General features: G+C 45.4%; 1 protein-coding gene across 3 annotated transcripts in view; it reads right to left on the bottom strand.

The window, feature by feature from the left end:
* The window catches only part of PHIP (pleckstrin homology domain interacting protein), a 603,903-nt gene that overhangs the window by 58,121 nt on the left and 525,193 nt on the right, over window positions 1–20,589 (bottom strand). For all 3 annotated transcript variants that reach the window (XM_033937022.1, XM_033937020.1, XM_033937021.1), the window contains exons 33-34: window positions 14,977–15,027; window positions 1,463–1,612 (exon numbers count right to left, since the gene is read on the bottom strand). In XM_033937022.1, the coding sequence (XP_033792913.1) occupies window positions 1,463–1,612; window positions 14,977–15,027 (201 nt within the window). The remainder of the gene's footprint in view (window positions 1–1,462; window positions 1,613–14,976; window positions 15,028–20,589) is intronic.

Here is a 20,589-nt window from a genome sequence, read left to right as displayed (position 1 = left end):
CTCCCTTCCCTTTCGTGGTGTTTCTACAAGCAGTTGGAGTCTTGAAGTCGCGTGTGGCTGCCAGAACGGTCTCCTCTGACGCATCCGGAAACAGGAAGTTGCATCAGAGGAAACCTTTCTAGCAGCCACACACAACTTCAAGGCTCCGGCTGCTTGTAGAAACAAAATTGAAATCGCCACGAAGGTAAGGGGAAGGGAGGGAGGGAGATGCCTGGACAGATGGCAGTGATCGGTAGTAAGGAGGGAAGGGGGCTGCTAGACCGCGGGATCGGTGACCGCGCGCACTCCCTCCCTTAACTGCAGAGACAAGGCTATGGGGCGATGGATGGCCCGTATCCGTGGCAACCATTTTTATTGAAAGACAAATAACTTAAGAAATACAGATGCGAAGGCAAAGAATCCGATGAAAAAATATTTGGAGGGGAAGGCAACATGTTTAGACAAAGTCTAACATAACTTCTTCACTCCTTGGAGAATGAAAAACTGAGGTACCGTGAGCTAACACTGGGCGGGAAGGCAGTCACACAGGCATGGTGCGGGCAGTCTAGAAGCTTCAAAAGCTTAAAGTGATAGTGCACTTTTGCACTGTCCATACCAGGCTCCATGTGAGAATATGCCGCCTGCTTGTCCAAGGATAAGGTAGAATATCAGTATCGCGAAGAGGCAGTGAGGTTGAGATGAAGAGCAAACCTTCCCCACATTGAAAAGGATCAGTCCTAATTGTGCAGTGCCTTTTAAATCACCTTGTCATGTGATTCTTGGAAGAGGAGGAGGAGGGGAAGCCATTCATTTCAAGTAGGCAAGGCAGGGAGTTATTCAATTGGAGCAGCAGGGAGTGCCTTACAGAAGAGAAAACTTTTAAAACCTGGAGACAGATTCATGTGCATTAGGGGTGAGCTACATTAGCTAAAATGTAAGTTTTACATCAACAAAGAAAATTAACTGTTATAAAGTAAATAATCCAGAGAAACTATTTTTCATTATTTTCTTAAAGAATTTTAAATAAAGATTTAAAGTAATACATGGTGACAATATCAAGATATACGAAGTGTACAAAAATTTGCTACTAAATGTTCTCTGTTAAATTTATCCCTAAATTGTCATAAGAGAAGTTTTAACATATGCATATCCTCTAAAATGTTTCAACAAATCTAAAAGCCCCTTTTACAGAGCTGTGGTAGTGTTGCTGCCGCAGTGAATGCACTGTAGCCCATAGGAATTGAATGGGCTTTGGAGCATTTACTGCGGCAGCATCAATACCACAGCTTTGTAAAAGACCCCCTAAATTAGGAAAGTACTCTTAAGACAGAAGAATAAAAAGAATCTTGAGAAGGAAGACTGAATGATAACATTTAGTACAGAAATCAACAGACCCTGCTGCAGTAGTCAAACTGGAAGGTTTACTAACAACACTGGAGAAGGGACAATATCATTTAAAAAAAAAAAAAAAACAACAACTCACCGGATATTCAACAAGGTCTACTGGTTGTCGGAAAGGTTCAGAGTCTTCACACTGAAAAATGAGGTTTAATAATTCCTGGCACTGTTTTTTCCATGCATGAATATCACAAGATTGAGCTCTGTTGCGTAGTCTCCGTTTAGGTTGAGGATCCTAAAATGGCAGTAAGTACTGCATTATAATATGCTTTTTCTCAGCAATGATTTGTCAAAGGTAGCAAATTCATACAGTTAATTTACTCACCTACATTGTGTTAGTAACAGTACAGATGTAAATTTAAGCATTTTACTTATTTCTCGCTACAGGATGTTTTCATTTTTTTCCCAGTATGCCATTTTCCTTCCTTACTTCCTTACTTTAACTATTACTGAGTAATAATAGTAAAATTACACTGCTTTTTAAAGAGCCAAACTGAAGTATAAAATACCTGAGAAGATACAACCTTCCTTGTTTATCTGAAAAGTTATTGGAATCATTGCTAAATATGAAAAAAAATACTTGAGTACCTGAATGCAAACCACTTAGGCACTAAGTGGCATATACCGTATTTTTTGCTCCATAAGACACACTTTTTCCACCCCCCAAAAAGTGGGTGCATCTTATGGAGCGAATACACCTCCCCCACCCCCCACTACTTATCTAGACCCTTGCCAAAGCACATTTACCCCTGAAAGGGGAGCCTGCTTAGCGTAGCTTTAGAAGTAGCATCTCTTGCCAACTGTCTGATCCAGAGCATCCATCGGGCGGAGATAGTATATGCCACGACCTTGCTCATGTCAGCCTAGCATTGGGTTAGCCTAACCAATGTCAGCAAAGGCCTATGGGAGATCATATCATTCATGTCTGACCTTAGGGAATGCCATTGCAGACAGCCTTAATTCAATCAATGATTAGAGGACCTGGCAGTAAAAAGGTGCTAAAGACAGCTAAGAGGTATTAGGAAGATGTGTTAATGTCTGGTGCTTCAGATGGACAGCTTAAGATATACAATGGGTCCAGATGCACAGATATTGTCAGAAGTATACTGGAAATTACATTTGACTCCAGTCTATTCTTCTCTAGTCTAGCACACCTCACTCACCTTCCTGGTCAGTGAAACTAATTATTATTTCAGACAGTTTACTAAGGATGGGGATACTTAACTTCAATAGATTCTATCGAAGTTCAATAGATTCTATTTGTTATAAAAAGCCCCCTCTCAACATCAATGCCCCTTCTCTCTATCTCTGGAACCTGAAGCTTGGAACATCACCCCCCCCCCCACCCTCTCTCTACCTCTCTGTCCTCACAACACCTATTCTCTCTCATCTATAAGAGCACAGAATCAGTCTATGTATTGGTAAAACTTATTCCTTAATGGTAATGCTTAATTGTAATGCTTAATCTTTATGAACCTTGCTTTTCTATAATATTAAGTCTATTTCTATACTATATTCTTTATGCAATCACTATTGGCTGTGCGTGTCATTTGAGTTTACTCCCTAATGAAACTTCTGTGAAGGTATTGAACTTGGGACCGCAGATTGTAAGGCCGCTTCAACCATAACCCCTCCAAACCTTACATTTTGAGGGGGGTCTAACCTTACAGCTTATATCTCTGATAAGACCATACAGAGCATCTGTAATATAATTTACCCCAGAGAGGAGCCTTTGGGGATCTTCCGCATTTATCGGGTCTGAGGCCCAAGACAGGCGAGTGTGACAAGAACATGCCACAAAGGAAGATACAGCTGCCACCTTAATCTCTAGGGCCAAAGCTTAAAATAGACACTTGAGGAGCAAGTCCACTTTAAGGTCCTGAGGATCCTTTAACATAACCCTTCCTTCACTAGGCAGGGAGGTTTATTTAGTGATCTGTGCCACCAGCAAATCTATTTTCGGCTGAACAAACAGGTACTGGAAATCTGGTGCCATCAAATACAGCTTAGCCCTAGTTTTAACCATATGAAGGGGACCCTCTTGCGATTCTTAGTGGTTAGTGGCCAGTTTTGTGATGACCAGATGGGTGGGAATAAATATAGTTGGAGCCACAGAACTGCTCATAAATGTATTTATATACCACAGTACCTTAGGAGTTCTGTGCGGTTTACAAAAGAAAATTGAAACAATGACAATAAAAACAAATAACCTAGAAATTACAAAAATGTATTAAATAAGTAGGTTTTCAATAATTTTTACGGAACTGCTGGTAAGAGATAGAGCTAACTAACAGATTTACAAACTCTTTATCATAAGAAGCGCCTTGAAAAGATAGGCGTCATTGAAAATAGCTCTTGTATAAACGACCCTTTACTGATGGAAAAACAAACAAATTCAGTGTTCTCCCCAGAAATTTTTTCCAGCCGGGTGGCATGAAAAATTATCGGGTGGGATGGGGAAAATTAACCCCCTCTTTTACTAAGGTGCGCTAGCATTTTTAGCGCGCGCAAACCCCCGTGCTAAGCGGGAAAACTAAAGCCAGCTCAATGCTGGCGTTAGCGTCTATTGTACATGGCAATTCTGCGCATGCTAAGCACACGCTAAAACTACTATCGCAACTTAGTAAAAGGAGCCCTAAATATGTACTACTTTTTATTAGTTTATTATTATTTTCCAATGCTCAATATGACTTCCTTTTTTAAGGTTTGACACTTGTGCCAGAATATTTTTACTAAATTTAAGAAGTATCCAATTCTAGAAGGGAATAATTAGATATTTGCCCTCTTTCAAATGGTATAGAGGTTTAAAGAAGGGAAAGGCGTTAATGAAGTCATTAGGTTCAATCTAGCCATTTATTTCTGCATGAATTTAAACAACTAAAAAAAAAGATAAATATAGCTCATCCTGTCATACAAGAAATGGCTCTACAGCAGGGGTGCCCACACTTTTTTGGCTTGCGAGCTACTTTTAAAATGACCAAGTCAAAATGATCTACCAACAATAAAATTTTAAAAAACACAAAGCACACTGTACGCAGAGAAAATGTCAGTAAGGAAGGAGGGAGGGGGCACAAATTTGGGATACAGAAGGAAGGGGCATGAACTTGGGACACAGAATAGAGAGAGGGACATGTTGGGACACAAAAGGAAGAGAGGGACAGAAACTTAAGACAAAGTCTAAGGAAGGAGGGAGGGTGCACAAACTTGGGATACAGGAAGGGAAGGATACAGAAGGAAGGGAGGGAAGGGGCATGAACTTGGGACATAGGATGGAAGGATAGAAGAAAAGAGATGCTGAGGTGGAGGAGGGAAAATTGTTGATCAGGGGTGTGAGGGAAAGAGATGGTGTACATGGGGAAAGGAAGAAAGAGGAGAATGTTGGGCATAGGAAGAGAATTATTGGACATGTTGGTGGGAGAGGAGTAAAGTAGAAAGAAATGAGAGGGAGAAATGTTGGATGTGGTGGTGGAGAGGGAACAGTGGGACAGATACAAGAGGGAAGAATGTTGGACCTGGTGGTGGAGAGAATGAAGAAAGAGATGTTGCATAGTTCTGGAGAGGGGTAATAGAAGGAGAAATGTTGGGCATGGGGCTGGTGGGCAAGGGCAAAAGATGCTGCACACAGTCCAGGGAGGATGAGAGGAAGAAATGTTGGATGTGGCAGTAGAAGGAGTTGGAGCGATATACTCTAGATCCCTCTCTTTCTTTCCTCACTCCCTTTGCAGCAAGGGAAGGAATGAGAGAGAGATGGTGGACATTGCATATGGGGGTGGAAGAGAGAGGAAGAAATGCTGTGCAAGGTGGGGAGGGGTAAAAGAGTATGCTTTGTGTTGTTTAATTTTGTGGTTACCATTATGCATTATTAATAAGATTATATTGTGTGTGTATGTGAAAAATGAATGGAAGAAATGGCATTTACAATTAGTACTATTATTAGTATGGCGGCTGGATCTGGGGTGGAGCCTGGGCAGTGCTTTTGGGCTTCCCAAACAAAAAAGCATTCCACTGACTATGGATGTTGGACCTAGTGTGGGAGGAGAGATGGTAGACCTGCTGGGAGGAAGGGGGACGAATGATCACATCCCAGAAATCTTGGCATAATTTTGCATTTTCAATTTAAAAAAACCCTTATCTCCTAGATGCAAACCGAGCTATTTTCTACACATAGCTATTTAAGTTTTTGCATATAGGCCCCTTATATTAGCTTTTTCGCTTCTTTATATACATATGACACATGTTCACCATTTTTTAAGTTTTCTCTCTCTCTTTTTTTTTTTTTTTGCACTCAGCAACTTGAACGTCCCTGTTTACTGAGTAGACATACAAATTTTGGTAAGAAATGATTCACAATTACTATCCTACCAAGAGCTAAACAAACTTTAAATAACTTTACAGTAACTTCAAATCCTGGGGGGAAAAAATACCACTATACTACTGTACCTGCACAGTTTTTTTTCCAGTGACAAATTGCTAAATATAAAATAATATCAAAACATATCCATAAATAAATTTTGGCCCTTTGTCAACTAGTAATCAGAAATATCAATCATAGAGTTATATGTCACTCACACCCCTATAACGTACAAGTCCAGACCAGTCCACCTGACTTCTACTGTTGGCAACCCCACTCGAGCTCCCAGAAAGATTCCTTGTTCGCTACGAGGTTGCGAAGGACAGCTTGGAAGAGAGTGCGAGGTCCGATTTGTTCAGTGTCCTGTCCTGCACCATAGGCATCCTGCGCTGCGGTGAAGTTTCCAAGCGAGCAAAGGGGAGGCTTCCCTTGCGCCGTGAGTTTTTGCCTCATTAGGCATAGGTCAGCGACGGAGGGAAGTTTACAACTTGCTTCGGGCCTTCCTTGTTGCCGGGTCCTGCCTTCGCGGAAACAGAAAGTAGACAGGACCTGGCAGCGAGGAAGGCCCGATGCAAATTGTAAGCTTCTATCCGTCGTTGACCAGTCTCCTGCCTTAGCCTGTAGCAAACTCATGCTTCGGGGCTCTAAGGTGTGCGTGCCGGCTTCCCTTCTATTCTCCCCTCCCCCCCCCCCCCCGGACATAACTTCCGGTTTCGGAGGGAAGAGAAGGGAAGCCGGCGTGCATACCTTAGAGCCCCGAAGGATGAGATCGCATCTCCAAGCCAGTGAGAGATGTTTTTGGGGGGGGATTTTTTTATGTTGAGCGGCGGCAGCAGCAAGATTCCCGATAGATGACAGCTGGGTGGTCATCTAAATTTATTGGGCGGACTGTCCGGCTAAAAACCCTGAGGAGAACACTGAAATTATAATTACATCTTGGGCGTTATGGAGAGGAAGTTGGTGGGACTTCCAGCTTTAACTCTTGCAGTGAGGTAGAAATAATGCTCAAAAGCACTGAGGCCCTGGACAGGTGGTATACTGTGGGGTCTTCCCCTTGATTCAGAGTCACCATCACTTCTTGACCATTATCTCTCCTGCACAGAAGCAGCAGACTCTGCCAAGGAGACTTCATCCTGGGATAAAAGTGGCATGGAATTGGACTTGCCATCCTTCCAGTCCATGACAGATTGAACCTCCTAGTCTAAGTCTGCTTCCTCATCTGGTCAGGGTGCCTGTCGAGGGGAGGATCCCTGTGCCACTGCCATTAGTGCACTGCTAACAGATGCTGAGGACCTGTGGCAGTTCAAATAAGTATTCTACATAAAGCTCACAAAATCAAGGGGTGAAGCCTTGTACTGGTGGGTCTCATTGACCCCAACAGGGATGCTCTGCCTGTCCTCCTGGGCTCTGTAGCCCATGTGACTGCACTTGGCCACTCCAGATTTGGAGGACCCTGGGGATGCACCTCCTGCAAATCCCCAGCCCCTCCCCCATGCGCTCCATCACACAAGGGACATGGACGCTCCTCCTCCGGCCACCCAAAGCAAATCTGGCATGATATATGGGTAAAAAGGCCTGAGGAGTCTATCTCAGTAAATTTTGAGCAAAATCGAGGGGTTTTGAGGCAGATGGAGGCAAAAGAAAAAAAAAGATTGTTTAAAATCTATGATGGACACTGCCAGAAAAACTGCGCCATAAACGGCCCATGGAGACCTACCTGAATGAAATAAAATCACAGGGAAAGGGGTTTTGGAGGAGAGGGACCTAGGTTCTAGGGTCTGAAACCCTCAAATTCAACTTTTAGAGAGCCCCACAATTTTCCCCTTAAGCTCAATAGCAGTGTCTGCCTGCTTCAGCATTGGATTTCAGCTGGAATCAAGGGAAAAGAAATCTGCCTCAGATGAACCTGGTTTTTGGGTGCCAGTCAGATCAAGGTCGGACTGAATCTCAACCCAAGAAAATGCACTGCAAAAGGGCATCCAGCATCCAGCCCACTGTTAGTCCCAACCAAGATGGGAAGGAGACAAACAACCTGCACTCACGCTCCTGACTAGATCAGGGATGTGAGCAGTTATGCAGGGGATGGCCCCTGAGTTAAAAAAAACAGAAAAGCAGACTGGCTAGCTAAGTGTCCCCAAAGACTGATCCTGCTAGCAGACTTCCACTGTGCAAGTCTGCATCTTCTCCCAAGCAGAGGTCCTACCAGGTGAGAACCTCCAAGCACCAAGCTTCCAAAGAACACTGAGAAAAAATACCCGAAAATAATAAAACCGCAGATCAAAAACACTTCTGAGCTACTTGCCTGCAGAAAAAAAAATGAGGAGCAAGAGTAGCTCCCTGGGAGGAAGATGGAGTGAAAACATGATTGACAATTTTTTGCAAGCAACTTTCTAGTTCAGATACAAGACCCTAGCATTTAAGACCATTAGGCACATTGTACTAGAACTTTTCATATTTATTTACACCTTTTCCAATATTGCAATTCAACATTTTTTTTAGCCCCTTACATAAAGTGTTCCACTATTTCTGGAAACTTAAGCCACCTCGAGTGGGAAAATCAGTGTTGTTTCAGTTACAAGGAAAAGGAGGTATCAAGTTTCAAGTTTATTCATGGCTTGATATACCGACCATTTTCCAACACCATTACATTGCAGCCTAGTTGAAATGTTTACTGGCCTGGCAGTAAGACATGCATAAGAGTCCTAAAGCTGTATACACAAAATCCACAAAGAGATGCTTGTCTCTCTCTTACATTCTTATCTGTATATTCTTCTAGACCTTGTGAATAGTCACTGTCATACTGTTTGAGGAATTCAAAGATGTTCAATAATTCCGTTCTGGACACTACCTCATCCTCTAACCCAGTCATGTCCAACCTTTTTCTATTGGGAGTCACATTTTATAATTTGTAACATTTGTAGGGCCAAAACGGTGTATCATCCCTTTTCCAGCCTTCACCCTGTCTTGCACTCTCTCTCAAATACCCCTTCCCAGCCTTTATTCTGGTCTCCTCTATCTCATGTAATACCCCACCATCTTTACCTAATCTCTCTCGCCAATCCAAAAAGATAACGAAGCAGCAGAGATAGAGGAATCCATATTTAGAGATACTCTAAATCAACTGATTTCAAATGTCTATCCATTGGACCTATAATTGCTGGCGTTGAACTTTTTGGCTTGACTTTTCTTTTTCACATAATTTATCTTAACTCTCTATAAGTCAAATCAGATACACAAATTAAGACCTTCCTCTAAGCTCTTCTTGGCTCCCAAGGGGCCTGGCATGCCTCTTAGGGCACGCCCCGTGGCCACGTGCCACGGCTGCAGCGTGCTTTTAAAGTTGTTGGAGCGGTCAATCTCTCCTAGTGCCTGCAAGGTCCCGGCACCAGTTCCAGCAGGAAAGAAAGTTTAAGGAGATTAGCCCACCACAAGGAACTCCGGGGCTCAAGTAAAGTCTCCTCTCGCCAACCCTCCAGTGAGTAATGCTCCCAAGGTGCTGTGGCTGCAGCGTGCTTTTAAAGTTGGAAGTGATGGACCCAAATGAAATTTAAGAGACATCATAATTGCAAGAATTGTTTCTGGGCATCAAAAATGGACTTAAGAAACTTTTTTTTCTCTAGTCTTTTTCTAAATTATCTTGTTTTTGGAATATATATGTTAGGTCTTTCCTATCGTGATTTATGGAGTTCTTTTCTGATAGTTTTTCTTTTAATTGTATATCACCATAATTTGATGAAACCAGGTGATATATCAAAAAGTTTAATAAACAACAGATGATATGGTCCTGCTATACTGCCTGTATTTTTTAATGCAGCTGAAAAAAATGGCCAAGTTAAATTTTGGGCCAAAAAGTGCAGCCAAGCTGCAAAGACACCTGAAAATTTTTTGGGATGTTTATGCTTATTGGTATTTATATATTGCTCTTCGCTTCATCATCAGTTTGATTTAGAAAAAAATTAGAAGAAGAAAGAAATGCCAATATTAAAAAGGACGGACCCCTCCCCCCCACCCCTAATAGTTGCTGCAGGAACCAATTTCCTTAAAATTACAGATTTAAAAATAGAAATGCCAAAAGTAAAAACATCAATAAAAACCTAAGAATAAGAAAATTAAGAAAATGCCAATCCAAAAGGATAAGCCTTCAATAAAGTCCTAAATTTAGAATAAGAAAGCTCACAGCGTAATTCTTTTGGAAATGAGTTCTACAAAGTTGGGAGAGATGGAAAAAAAAAAAAAAGAATTATGAGTAGACACCAGCCTAACCAGATGAATTGCTGGTAAAGCCAATTGAGAAGCTGATGAACGCAAAATACGAATAGGCCTATATGCCACAAGTAATTTTACCAAATAATCAGGATGACCAGCAGGCAGAACCCTAAATGCTATGATTAAAGCTTTATGCATTTAACAATATTTTATGGGAAGCCAATGGTACTCCTTAAAGCGAAGAGAAACATTGTCATATCTGCGAGTGTTAGGAAGAATTCTAATAGCAGTATTTTGAATAGTCTGCAGTTTCTTGATAGATACCTGTGGATGCCCTGAATAAACAATCTTATAATAATCCAACTTTGAAGTAATCAAGGCATAAATAAGAGATTCACAGCAAGGATGCAAATAAAGAAGGAAACCACTTGTAAACCCTAAGTAAGGAAATCTGAAAGGAAGAAGTCACCACTTATGAAAATGAATTAAAAAAATTATCAACATGTTTTACCAAGATGGGAAGGTACTATGGAAACAGAGAACTTGCAGCATGGAACTATAGCATAAACACAGTAAGAGTTAAGACTTTACAGTTAGAAAAGCTAAGTGAAGAGCTTGCCTATGCTGGCTCTGTCACATAGTAAAGGACGGTCCCATCCAGTCTGCCTTATAATTACATACATTATAATTTCCTGATTAAATTAAAGTGTACTTTTTCTTTGTTATTTCTGGGCCATAGACTAGAGAGTTGCGCGGGGACAGAAATCCCACCCATCCCCACCCGTCCCCGTGAGTAATCCCACCCGTCCCCGTGAGGAATCCCTCCGTCCCCGCGAGGAATCCCCTCCGTCCCCACCCGTCCCCGCGAGAAATCCCCTCCGTCCCTATAAACTTCAGAAATAGTTATTTCATTTAATTATGCTACTGAATTAAAGGCTCTGGTAGAAACCCATTTACAAATAAGCAAAAAGACTTTATTAATTTGGAAATATTAATTGGGAAGAATACATACTTTGTAAACGGGTTTCTACCAGAGCCTCTAATGTTTATAAGATTTTATCAACACAACTAATATACTACTTTATCCTGAAGCAAAAAAAAAAAAGGAAATATAATTCTTTTCCTACCTTTGTTTCCTGGTTTCTGCTTTCCTCATGTTCTCATTCAATTCCTTCCATCCACTGTCTCTCTTCCTTCTGCATCTTCCATTTGCTCTGTTACTGTGCCTCTCCCTTTCTTCCCCCTTCCAAATTGGTCTGGCACCCATCTTCTTCCCTCCGCTCCCCCCATAGTCTGGCATCTGTCTTCTTCCCTGCCAGCGTCTTTTCCCTACTCTCTCTTCCCCATTTCCTTTCAGCGTCCTTCTCTCCCCCATCTTCCCCATGTCCTGTCAGCATCCTTCTCCCCCCTCTGTCTTCCCCATGTGCTTTCAGCGTCCTTCTCCCTCTCTGTCTTCCCCATGGCCTTTCAGCGTCCTTCTCCACCCCACCCCCCGTCCTTCTCCACCCCTTTGTCTTCCCCATGTGCTTTCAGCATCTTTCTCCCCCTTCTGTCATCCACAAGTGCTTTCAGAGTCCTTCCCCCCCACCCGCCCTTCCCATGGCCTTTCAGCTTCCTTCTCCACCCCTTTGTCTTCCCCATGTGCTTTCAGTGTCCTTCTCCCTCCTCTGTCTTCCACAAGTGCTTTCAGAGTCCTTCCCCCCCCCCCTCCGGCCAGTCTTCCCCATGGCCTTTCAGCGTCCTTCTCCACCCCTTTGTCTTCTCCAGTGCTTTCAGCGTCCTTCTCCCCCCTCCTTCTCTCCCGCCCCGGGTGCAGCACAGCCGGCCAGGTCCCCTCAATTTTGTGGCGCTTCCCCGACCGACCGACCGACAACAGCCCCGGTCCGACAAACCTCCCTGCCCTTAACCGTGAATCTAAATTACCTTCTTACAGCTGCTGTAAGAAGGTAATTTAGATTCGCGGTTAAGGGCAGGGAGGATTGTCAGATCGGGGCTGTTGTCGGTCGATCGGTCGGGGAAACATAGAAACATAGAAATAGACGGCAGATAAGGGCCCACGGCCCATCTAGTCTGCCCACCTTAATGTCCCTCCCCTACCTTTGCCCTGTGAAGAGATCCCATGTGCCGATCCCATTTGGCCTTAAAATCAGGCACGCTGCTGGCCTCAATCACCTGTAGTGGAAGACTATTCCAGCGATCAACCACTCTTTCAGTGAAAAAGAATTTCCTGGTGTCACCTCGTAGTTTCCCGCCCCTGATTTTCAACGGATGCCCTCTTGTTGTCGTGGGACCCTTGAAAAAGAAGATATCTTCCTCCGCCTCGATGCGGCCCGTAAGATACTTGAACGTCTCGATCATGTCCCCCCTCTCTCTGCGCTCCTCGAGCGAGTATAGCTGTAATTTGTCAAGCCGTTTTTCGTATGGTAGATCCTTGAGTCCCGAGACCATCCGGGTGGCCATTCTTTGCACCGACTCCAGTCTCAGCACATCCTTGCGATAATGCGGCCTCCAGAATTGCACACAGTATTCCAGGTGGGGCCTCACCATGGATCTATACAATGGCATAATGACTTCCGCCTTACGACTGACGAAACCCCTTCGTATGCAGCCCATGATTTGTCTTGCCTTGGACGAAGCCTGCTCCACTTGATTGGCAGACTTCATGTCCTCACTGACGATTACTCCCAAGTCTCGTTCTGCTACCGTTTTTGCTAGGATCTCGCCATTAAGGGTATAAGACTTGCATGGATTCTGGCTGCCCAGGTGCATAACTTTGCATTTTTTGGCATTGAAGTTGAGTTGCCATGTCCTAGACCATCGCTCCAGTAGGAGTAGGTCGTGCATCATGTTATCGGGCACTGAATCTTCGTCTGTTGTGCATTTGCCCACTACATTACTCAGTTTGGCGTCATCGGCGAATAATGTCATTTTACCTCGAAGCCCTTCTGCCAAGTCTCTTATAAAGATGTTGAATAGGATTGGGCCCAAGACTGAGCCCTGTGGTACTCCACTAATCACCTCCGTCATTTCGGAGGGGGTGCCGTTCACCACCACCCTTTGGAGCCTACCTCCAAGCCAGCTCCCAACCCATTTCGTCAATGTGTTACCTAATCCTATAGAACTCATCTTGCTCAGTAACCTGCGGTGTGGTACGCTATCGAATGCTTTGCTAAAGTCCAGGTACACGATGTCCAGGGACTCCCCAATATCCAGCTTCCCCGTTACCCAGTCAAAGAAGCTGATCAGGTTGGATTGGCAGGATCTCCCCTTAGTAAATCCATGTTGTCGGGGATCCCGTAGATTCTCTTCATCCAGGATCTTATCTAATTGGTGTTTGATTAGAGTTTCCATTAGTTTGCTCACTATCGATGTTAGACTCACTGGTCTGTAGTTTGCTGTCTCCATCTTTGAGCCTTTCTTGTGGAGTGGAATGACGTTAGCCATCCTCCAGTCCAACGGGACGCTGCCTGTACTAAGGGAGAGGTTGAAGAGCGCGGACAGTGGCTCCGCCAAGACATCACTCAGCTCCCTAAGCACCCTGGGGTGCAGGTTGTCCGGCCCCATTGCTTTGTTAACCTTGAGCTTTGACAGCTCACCGTAGACACTGCTGGGCGTAAACTCAAAGTTACTAAACGGGTCAACTGAGCCAATCCTTGTCTGTAGCTGAGGGCCGAGCCCTGGCACTTCTCGGGTGAAGACTGAGCAGAAGTATTCATTTAATAGTTGGGCTTTTTCCGAATCCTTTTCCACATAGTCTCCGTCTGGTTTCCTAAGACGTACAAAAGCGCCACAAAAGTAAGGGGACCTTGCCGGCTGTGCTGCATCCGCGGCGGGGCGGACCGCCCCCTCCCTTGGTAGCCACTCGAACCGCGAGGCTACTCTCCGTCTCCTTACCTGCCCTGCCTGCAGAAACAGAGCCGAACGGAAGTCTTCCCGACGTCAGCGCTGACGTCGGAGAGAGGGAGGGCTTTGTTTAAGCCCTCCCTCCCCTCTGACGTCAGCGCTGACGTCGGGAAGACTTCCGTTCAGCTCTGTGCTGCAAGCAGAGCAGGTAGAGAGAAGAGCCACGCGACTGAGTACATCCAGCCCCGCAGGAAACCCGCGACCCTCGGAGGCGTCCCCACGGGATCCCCGTGACCCTCGGGGGCATCCCCACGGGATCCCCGTGACCCGAAGGGGGAACCCGCGGGATTCCAGTCGTCCCCGTTCCCGTGCAGCTCTCTACCATAGACCTTAGAAGTCTGCCCGGCACTGTCCTCAGATTCCAACTACTGTAGTAGAAGCTCACGTTAGCCTATCCAAACCAGGTTGGATAGGCTGGGGCTCTTCTCTCTGGAAAAAAGGAGGCTCAGGGGAGATATGATAGAGACCTTCAAGATCATGAAGGGCATAGAGAGGGTGGATAGGGACAGATTCTTCAGACTGAAGGGGACAACAAGTACGAGGGGGCATTCGGAGAAACTGAAGGGGAGATAGGTTCAAAACAAATGCAAGGAAGTTTTTTTTCACCCAAAGGGTCGTGGACACTTGGAATGTGATCAGGCAGAGTACGGTACAGGGATTCAAACAGGGATTGGACGGATTCCTGAGGGATAAAGGGATCGTGGGATACTGAGGGAGGAGCTGGGATGTAACACAAGTATAGAAAGCTAACCAGGTAATAAGTATAGAAACCCAACCAGGTCGTGCATGTGCAAGACCGGAGGGTTAGGACTTCAATGAGAAACCAAGGTGGCAAGGGAGCCCCTTCTGGTGATTCAGACAGGTCGTGACCTGTTTGGGCCGCCGCGGGAGCGGACTGCCGGGCAGGATGGACCTATGGTCTGACCTGGCGGAGGCACTGCTTATGTTCTTATGTTCTTATCTCATTGTTTGCGGGATTCAGACCATGAAAGTCTGCCAAGCACCGTCTTCATGTTCCAAATTGTTGGATGCCATCAAACTGTGAGGACATTCCACATCCTGCTTGTCCTCCGAGAATAGAGAAAAATATTTACTGACCTTTGATATTTTGATTATGAGAAGCAAAGGGAAATCAATACCTTCATCTTTCTTACTGAAGTTCCTGGCACATCAGCATCTTTTTCTTCTTCCTTTTAACAAAAAAGACAGGAATCAAATGAAACATTGTGATGTAGTTTCTGTGCAATATGAAACATTACTAAGGGGCTCATTTTCAAAGGTATTTAGACTTACAAAGCTCCACAGTACATATTAGATTAAGCACAGTTACTTATCATAATAGGTGTTATCAGAGCTTGGGCAGGCAAGCATGAGAAAGGAAGCAGCAGGAGAGAGAGAAAGAGAGGGAAGCAAAGCAAGAACAGAAAACCACACGAGGAGAAGAAGAGGCAGGAGACTACAGGGGGGAATCGGCATGAGTTAGCTCCGCCCACCCCCCGACGTAGACTACCGAAGCTCACTGAGAATGGACACTAAAAGAAAGCAGAAGGACATCACAGCAGGCGCAGAGGAAACAGCCAGGCAGAAACAGAGAACAGCCACAGCAGACCAGCAAGCAGGTAGCAATGGAAGCAGCAGACAGAAGCAAGATGTTGAGCTATGCAGTTTTCTGCACCTTCTGCCATATGTATGACTACCTCCCCTCTGGGAGGCGGTCTTACGTATGCGCACAATGCAGACAACTGGAGAGCCTGAAGAAACAAGTCAGACTCCTGGAGGGTAGAATACTGGAACTGGAGGCACTTCAAGCAATGGAGAAGGAAGACAGAGACACAGCGAACATCGAGACCGAGGACACAACAAACACCAAGACAGAGGACACCATCGAGGAAGAAGTCAGAGAGCTGGAGAAGTTCATAGAGGAGGCATACAGGGAGGCTGTGGAAAATCACCAGCAACAGTGGAACTGCCGAAAGACACCTACAGAGAGTGTGGACCATCTGACAGACAACCACCACGAAGAAATGGATGACACAGCAGCGAGAATGAAGGATACGGACCTGTGGACAGACAACCACCACGAAGAAATGGATGACACAGCAGCGAGAATGAAGAATACGGACCTGCGGCAGGAGAGATGGACATACACCAGGGACACGGACCTGCATCTTGAGAATCAAGAGAAGATAGAGAGGACAGCAATCATCGTGGGGGACTCTATCATCAGACAAGTTGACAGCCACATAGCGGGAGGAAGACTGGATTGGCTAGTGACCTGCCTACTGGGAGCCAAGGTAGAAGACATAGTGAGCCGGATCGACAGGATCATCAACAGTGTGGAAGAAGAAGATACGGCGGTGGTGATCCATGTGGGGGACGAACAACGTGAGCAACAGGAACTACAACAGGGAAGTACTGAAGGACCAGTTCCGGATGCTAGGAAGGAAGCTGAAGACCATAATGCAGAGGATAACATTCTCGGAGATCCTGCTGGTACTCAGGGCAGATGAGAAGTGACAGATGGAGCTGTAAGCAATCAACGTGTGGATGCGGCGCTGGTGTGAGGAAGAAGGATTCCACTTCATGCACAACTGGACGGTGTTCTGGGGGAAGAGCAAGCTATACAGGAAGGATGGACTCCACCTCAGCAGAAACGGAACGAGGCTACTTGCAAGCAACATCAAGAGAGAAGTTGAGAAGTTTTTAAACTAGGAAGAAGGGGAAAGCCGACAGTCGACCGAGAGAGAGAGTCGATGGTTCGGGAACCGGTATACCCGGAGGATACCGTACAGGAAGATAGAGGGGAAAACTCACCAGAAGATACCGTGCAGGAAGATATAGGGGAAGGCCCACCGGATCACAAGCAAGACAGATTGAAAGGGACACAAGAGGGAAGGAAATGCAAGAAAGGAACGGGTCGTAAACTCAAGTGGATGTACACGAACGCAAGGAGCCTAAGGAATAAGATGGGTGAATTAGAACCTATGGCACAAAAAGATAACGTTGACATCATTGGCATCACAGAAACATGGTGGACTGAGGAAAACATCTGGGACACTGTGCTACGAGGATACAAACTATACCGCAGAGATAGAATGGCTCAAAAAGGTGGGGGCATTGCCATATATGTCAAAATGGGAATTGAATCTACTGAAGAGAACACACCACCACTGACGGATAAGTTAGAGTCTCTATGGATCAAAATTCCAGGAACAAATGGAATGGAAACGAAGATTGGCATCTACTACCGACCCCCAGGGCAGTCTGAAGAAATTGATGGGGAAATGACAGAAGAGATTAAGCGCAACTGCAAGGGAGGCAACGTAGTTATCATAGGTGACTTCAACTATCCGTGGATAGACTGGAACCTAGGCACCTCCGGTGCGCTAGGGAGACCAAGTTCCTGGATACTGTAGGCGATTGCTTCCTGGAACAACTCGTCAAGGAAAATACGAGAGGAAATGCAATTCTGGACTTAATTCTAAATGGACTATGAGGACCGGCACAACATGTAGAAGTGGAAGGGACGCTGGGAAGCAGCGATCACAATGTGATCCGCTTCGACCTAGATGCAGGTGACAAACATCAGTCCAAAACGACGGCCACGGCGCTGAACTTCTGAAAAGGGAATTACGAAGGGATGAGACTCATGGTGGGGAAGAAGATTAAGAAGAGGATAAGCACTGTAAAAACGCTAGAGCAAGCTTGGTCCCTTTTTAAGGACACAGTCACCGAGGCGCTAAATCTATATATACCGCATATCAACAAAGGATCCAAGAGGAAAAAGAACAAAGAACCGGCATGGCTCACTGTAGAGGTGAAAGAAGGGATCAGAGACAAGAAAACTTCATTTAAGGAATGGAAAAGGTCACCAACAGATGAAAATTGGAATAAGCACAAACAACATCAATGCAGGTGCCATAAGGCGGTAAAAGGGGCCAAAAGTGACTACGAGGAAAAAATAGCCAAGGAGGCGAAAAACTTCAAGCTGTTCTTTCGATATATTAAGGCGAAAAGGGCAAACAGAATGCTAGGAATGATCAAGAAGGGGATCACGAACAGATCCGAGAAGGTTATTATGCCGCTGTACTGAGCCATGGTGCGCCCTCACCTGGCATACTGCATCCAGCACTGGTCGCCGTATATGAAGAAGGATACGGTACTACTCGAAAGGATCCAGAGAAGGGCGACTAAAATGGTATAGGGACTGGAGAAGTTGCCGTACAGCAAGAGATTAGAGAAACTGGGCCTCTTCTCCCTTGAAAAGAGGAGACTGCGAGGGGACATGATCAACATATTCAAAATACTAAAGGGAATAGACTTAGTAGAGAAAGACAGACTGTTCACCCTCTCCAAGATAGGGAGAATGGGGGGGGGGGGGGGGGGACACTCTCTAAAGTTGAAAGGGGATAGATTCCATACAAACGTAAGGAAATTCTTCTTCATCCAGAGAGTGGTAGAAAACTGGAACGCTCTTACGGATTCTGTTATAGAGTAAAACACCCTCCACGGTTTCAAGACAAAGTTGGACAAGTTCATGCTGAACTGGTGAGACTGGACTCATTTGGAGCACTGGTCTTGACCTTGGGGCCGCCGCGTGAGCGGACTGCTGGGCAGGATGGACCACTGGTCTGACCCAGCAGCGGCAATTCTTATGTTCTTATGCTATCCAGGGATAGCAAGCAGATATTCTCATGTATGGGTGACGTCACTGATGGAGACCCAGTACGGACCACTTTAAAAGTGCATCGCCACTTTAAGAATTCAAAAAGTTTGCGATAGCCCGAACCACGCATGCGTATGTGCCTTCCCGCCTGATGAGGGCGCGCGGTCCTTCAGTTTTTTAATTTCCGCAGAGCTAAGAAGTCATGTTTCAACGGCTGTTGAAAAATTCTCTTTTCGCTGCCTTCCCGCTCTCGCGGTTTTCTGACTTTTTAGTCAGTTTTTTCTTTTCTTTCATTTTTAGTTTAAAAAAAAAACAACTAAATTATTATTTTTTTCTTTTACCATCGTCAGTTTGGCTTGGTAGGGCCTTATGGGTCACCATACTTTTTTCTCCCCATCTTATGCCATCTTATGCCTGGTTTTCCATTCAGGTTTTTCCTGTTCAATTTCCATCCGAGCGGTTGCTTTGCTGTGGAAGTTGTCTTCACCGACATCCTTCAGTGGTTCTTTTTTTTTTTTTTGTAAATAATTTTTATTGTTAAAGCAGCCAACAGCAATACAAGACTCAGGGCCAATAGCCCTGTAACAAGCAATGAACAAAAGTTCCAGAACAAGAGAACACTCCCACGAGGGCAGCAGACATAAACCACCAATAAACATAAGGAACAAAGATTCAAGGGCAAACAGGTACATTCCCAAAAAAAAAGAAGAATAAATCAGCAAAGCCCGAACACTAGGAGCAAAAGTCTCCCAACAGTGAAAGCAAAGGAAGGAAAAACCTCCCGTGGGAAAGTAAGCCATAGCCGCAATAAACATTTAGTTTATCAACCCCAGAACATCCATACCACACAACCAAACCAATAGCAAGCACCACTCAAACAGACCGTACCATATTAATCGCAACACTCAGGAAACCCATACTACACCCCACCCAGCCCCAGTCATACCAACCCATACATACCATCCACACAGACCAGCCTGAGAGAGAAGGGAGGGGGGGGGAGGGGCCGAAAGCCCCAGTGCCAAAAATTAAAAACAAACAAACTGAGTCATGGAGAGGCCGCAGAAACCGCCGCCTCCGCCTCCAGTCTGGCCGCTCTCCACAAGAAAACATAAGATTGGTGATCCCCAGAGAGGGCATCTTTGTAAGCATGGATTTCAAAGGCAGCAACCTCCAACAGTCTCTGGAGCCACTGGTGAAAAGAAGCCGGAGTTGGCGACACCCAATGTTGCAACAGCACTCTCTTCACCAGCAAAAGCGCAGTGTATAGAAATTTCCGCTGCGGTAGTGTAAACCCCCCAAGAAGAAGATCTCTCTGATCCCCCAATAACAACAAGCCATATTCCCTAGGCACCCCTCTCCCAATCAGGTCGTCCAAAAAGGGAAGAACCTGGAGCCAAAGAGCCACATGTGGACACTCCAAAAACATATGTACTAGGGTGCCCTGGGCCTTCTGGCAATGGGAACAGCGAGCATCATCCCAGAGACCCATGATCTTGCCCCGTGTTCTAGAAATATAGGCTCGATGCAAAATTTTGAATTGCATTTCCTTAAGATCAGCAGGCCCCGCCAGGAGAAAAATATTGGCAAAAAGATCCAACACTTGGGCTCCCGTATAGTCACCATCCAAATCCCGAGACCACAGGCCAGCTACCCTCTCCAGATAAGGTGCTGTAGGGGCGAACTTGAGGACCCTGTACCAGGTGGCTAGCCGGTTCATCTGCGCTGGTACCATCATCAATTGGGCATCCCATCTACCCAAGGACCACTGCATCCCCCATTGGCGCTCCAGTGAAGAACAGTAATGGCGCACCTGTAAGTAGGCCCAAAAATGAGTAGCGGGAAGGTCCCATCGGGCCCTGAGTTGTTCAAAGGTAGGAAAAATCCCCCCCCCGTCTCATGAATATGGCGTAAACTGACACAGCCCCTTAACTCCCATAGCTTAAATCCCGAGGCACCCATCCCCGGAAGAAAGACAGCATTACCAACCAAAGGAAGAAAAGGAGACGCCTGAGGGGTACGGCCTTGTTTCCGGCGCCACCACCTCCACGCCATGCGCAGGGGACGCAAAAAAGCGAACCGAGGA

Source organism: Geotrypetes seraphini, chromosome 3, assembly GCF_902459505.1.
Source record: "Geotrypetes seraphini chromosome 3, aGeoSer1.1, whole genome shotgun sequence".
In the NCBI taxonomy this organism is placed as follows: Eukaryota; Metazoa; Chordata; class Amphibia; order Gymnophiona; family Dermophiidae; genus Geotrypetes; species Geotrypetes seraphini.
Note: the sequence above shows the minus strand (reverse complement) of the source record. Positions and strands in the feature narration are given on the sequence as shown.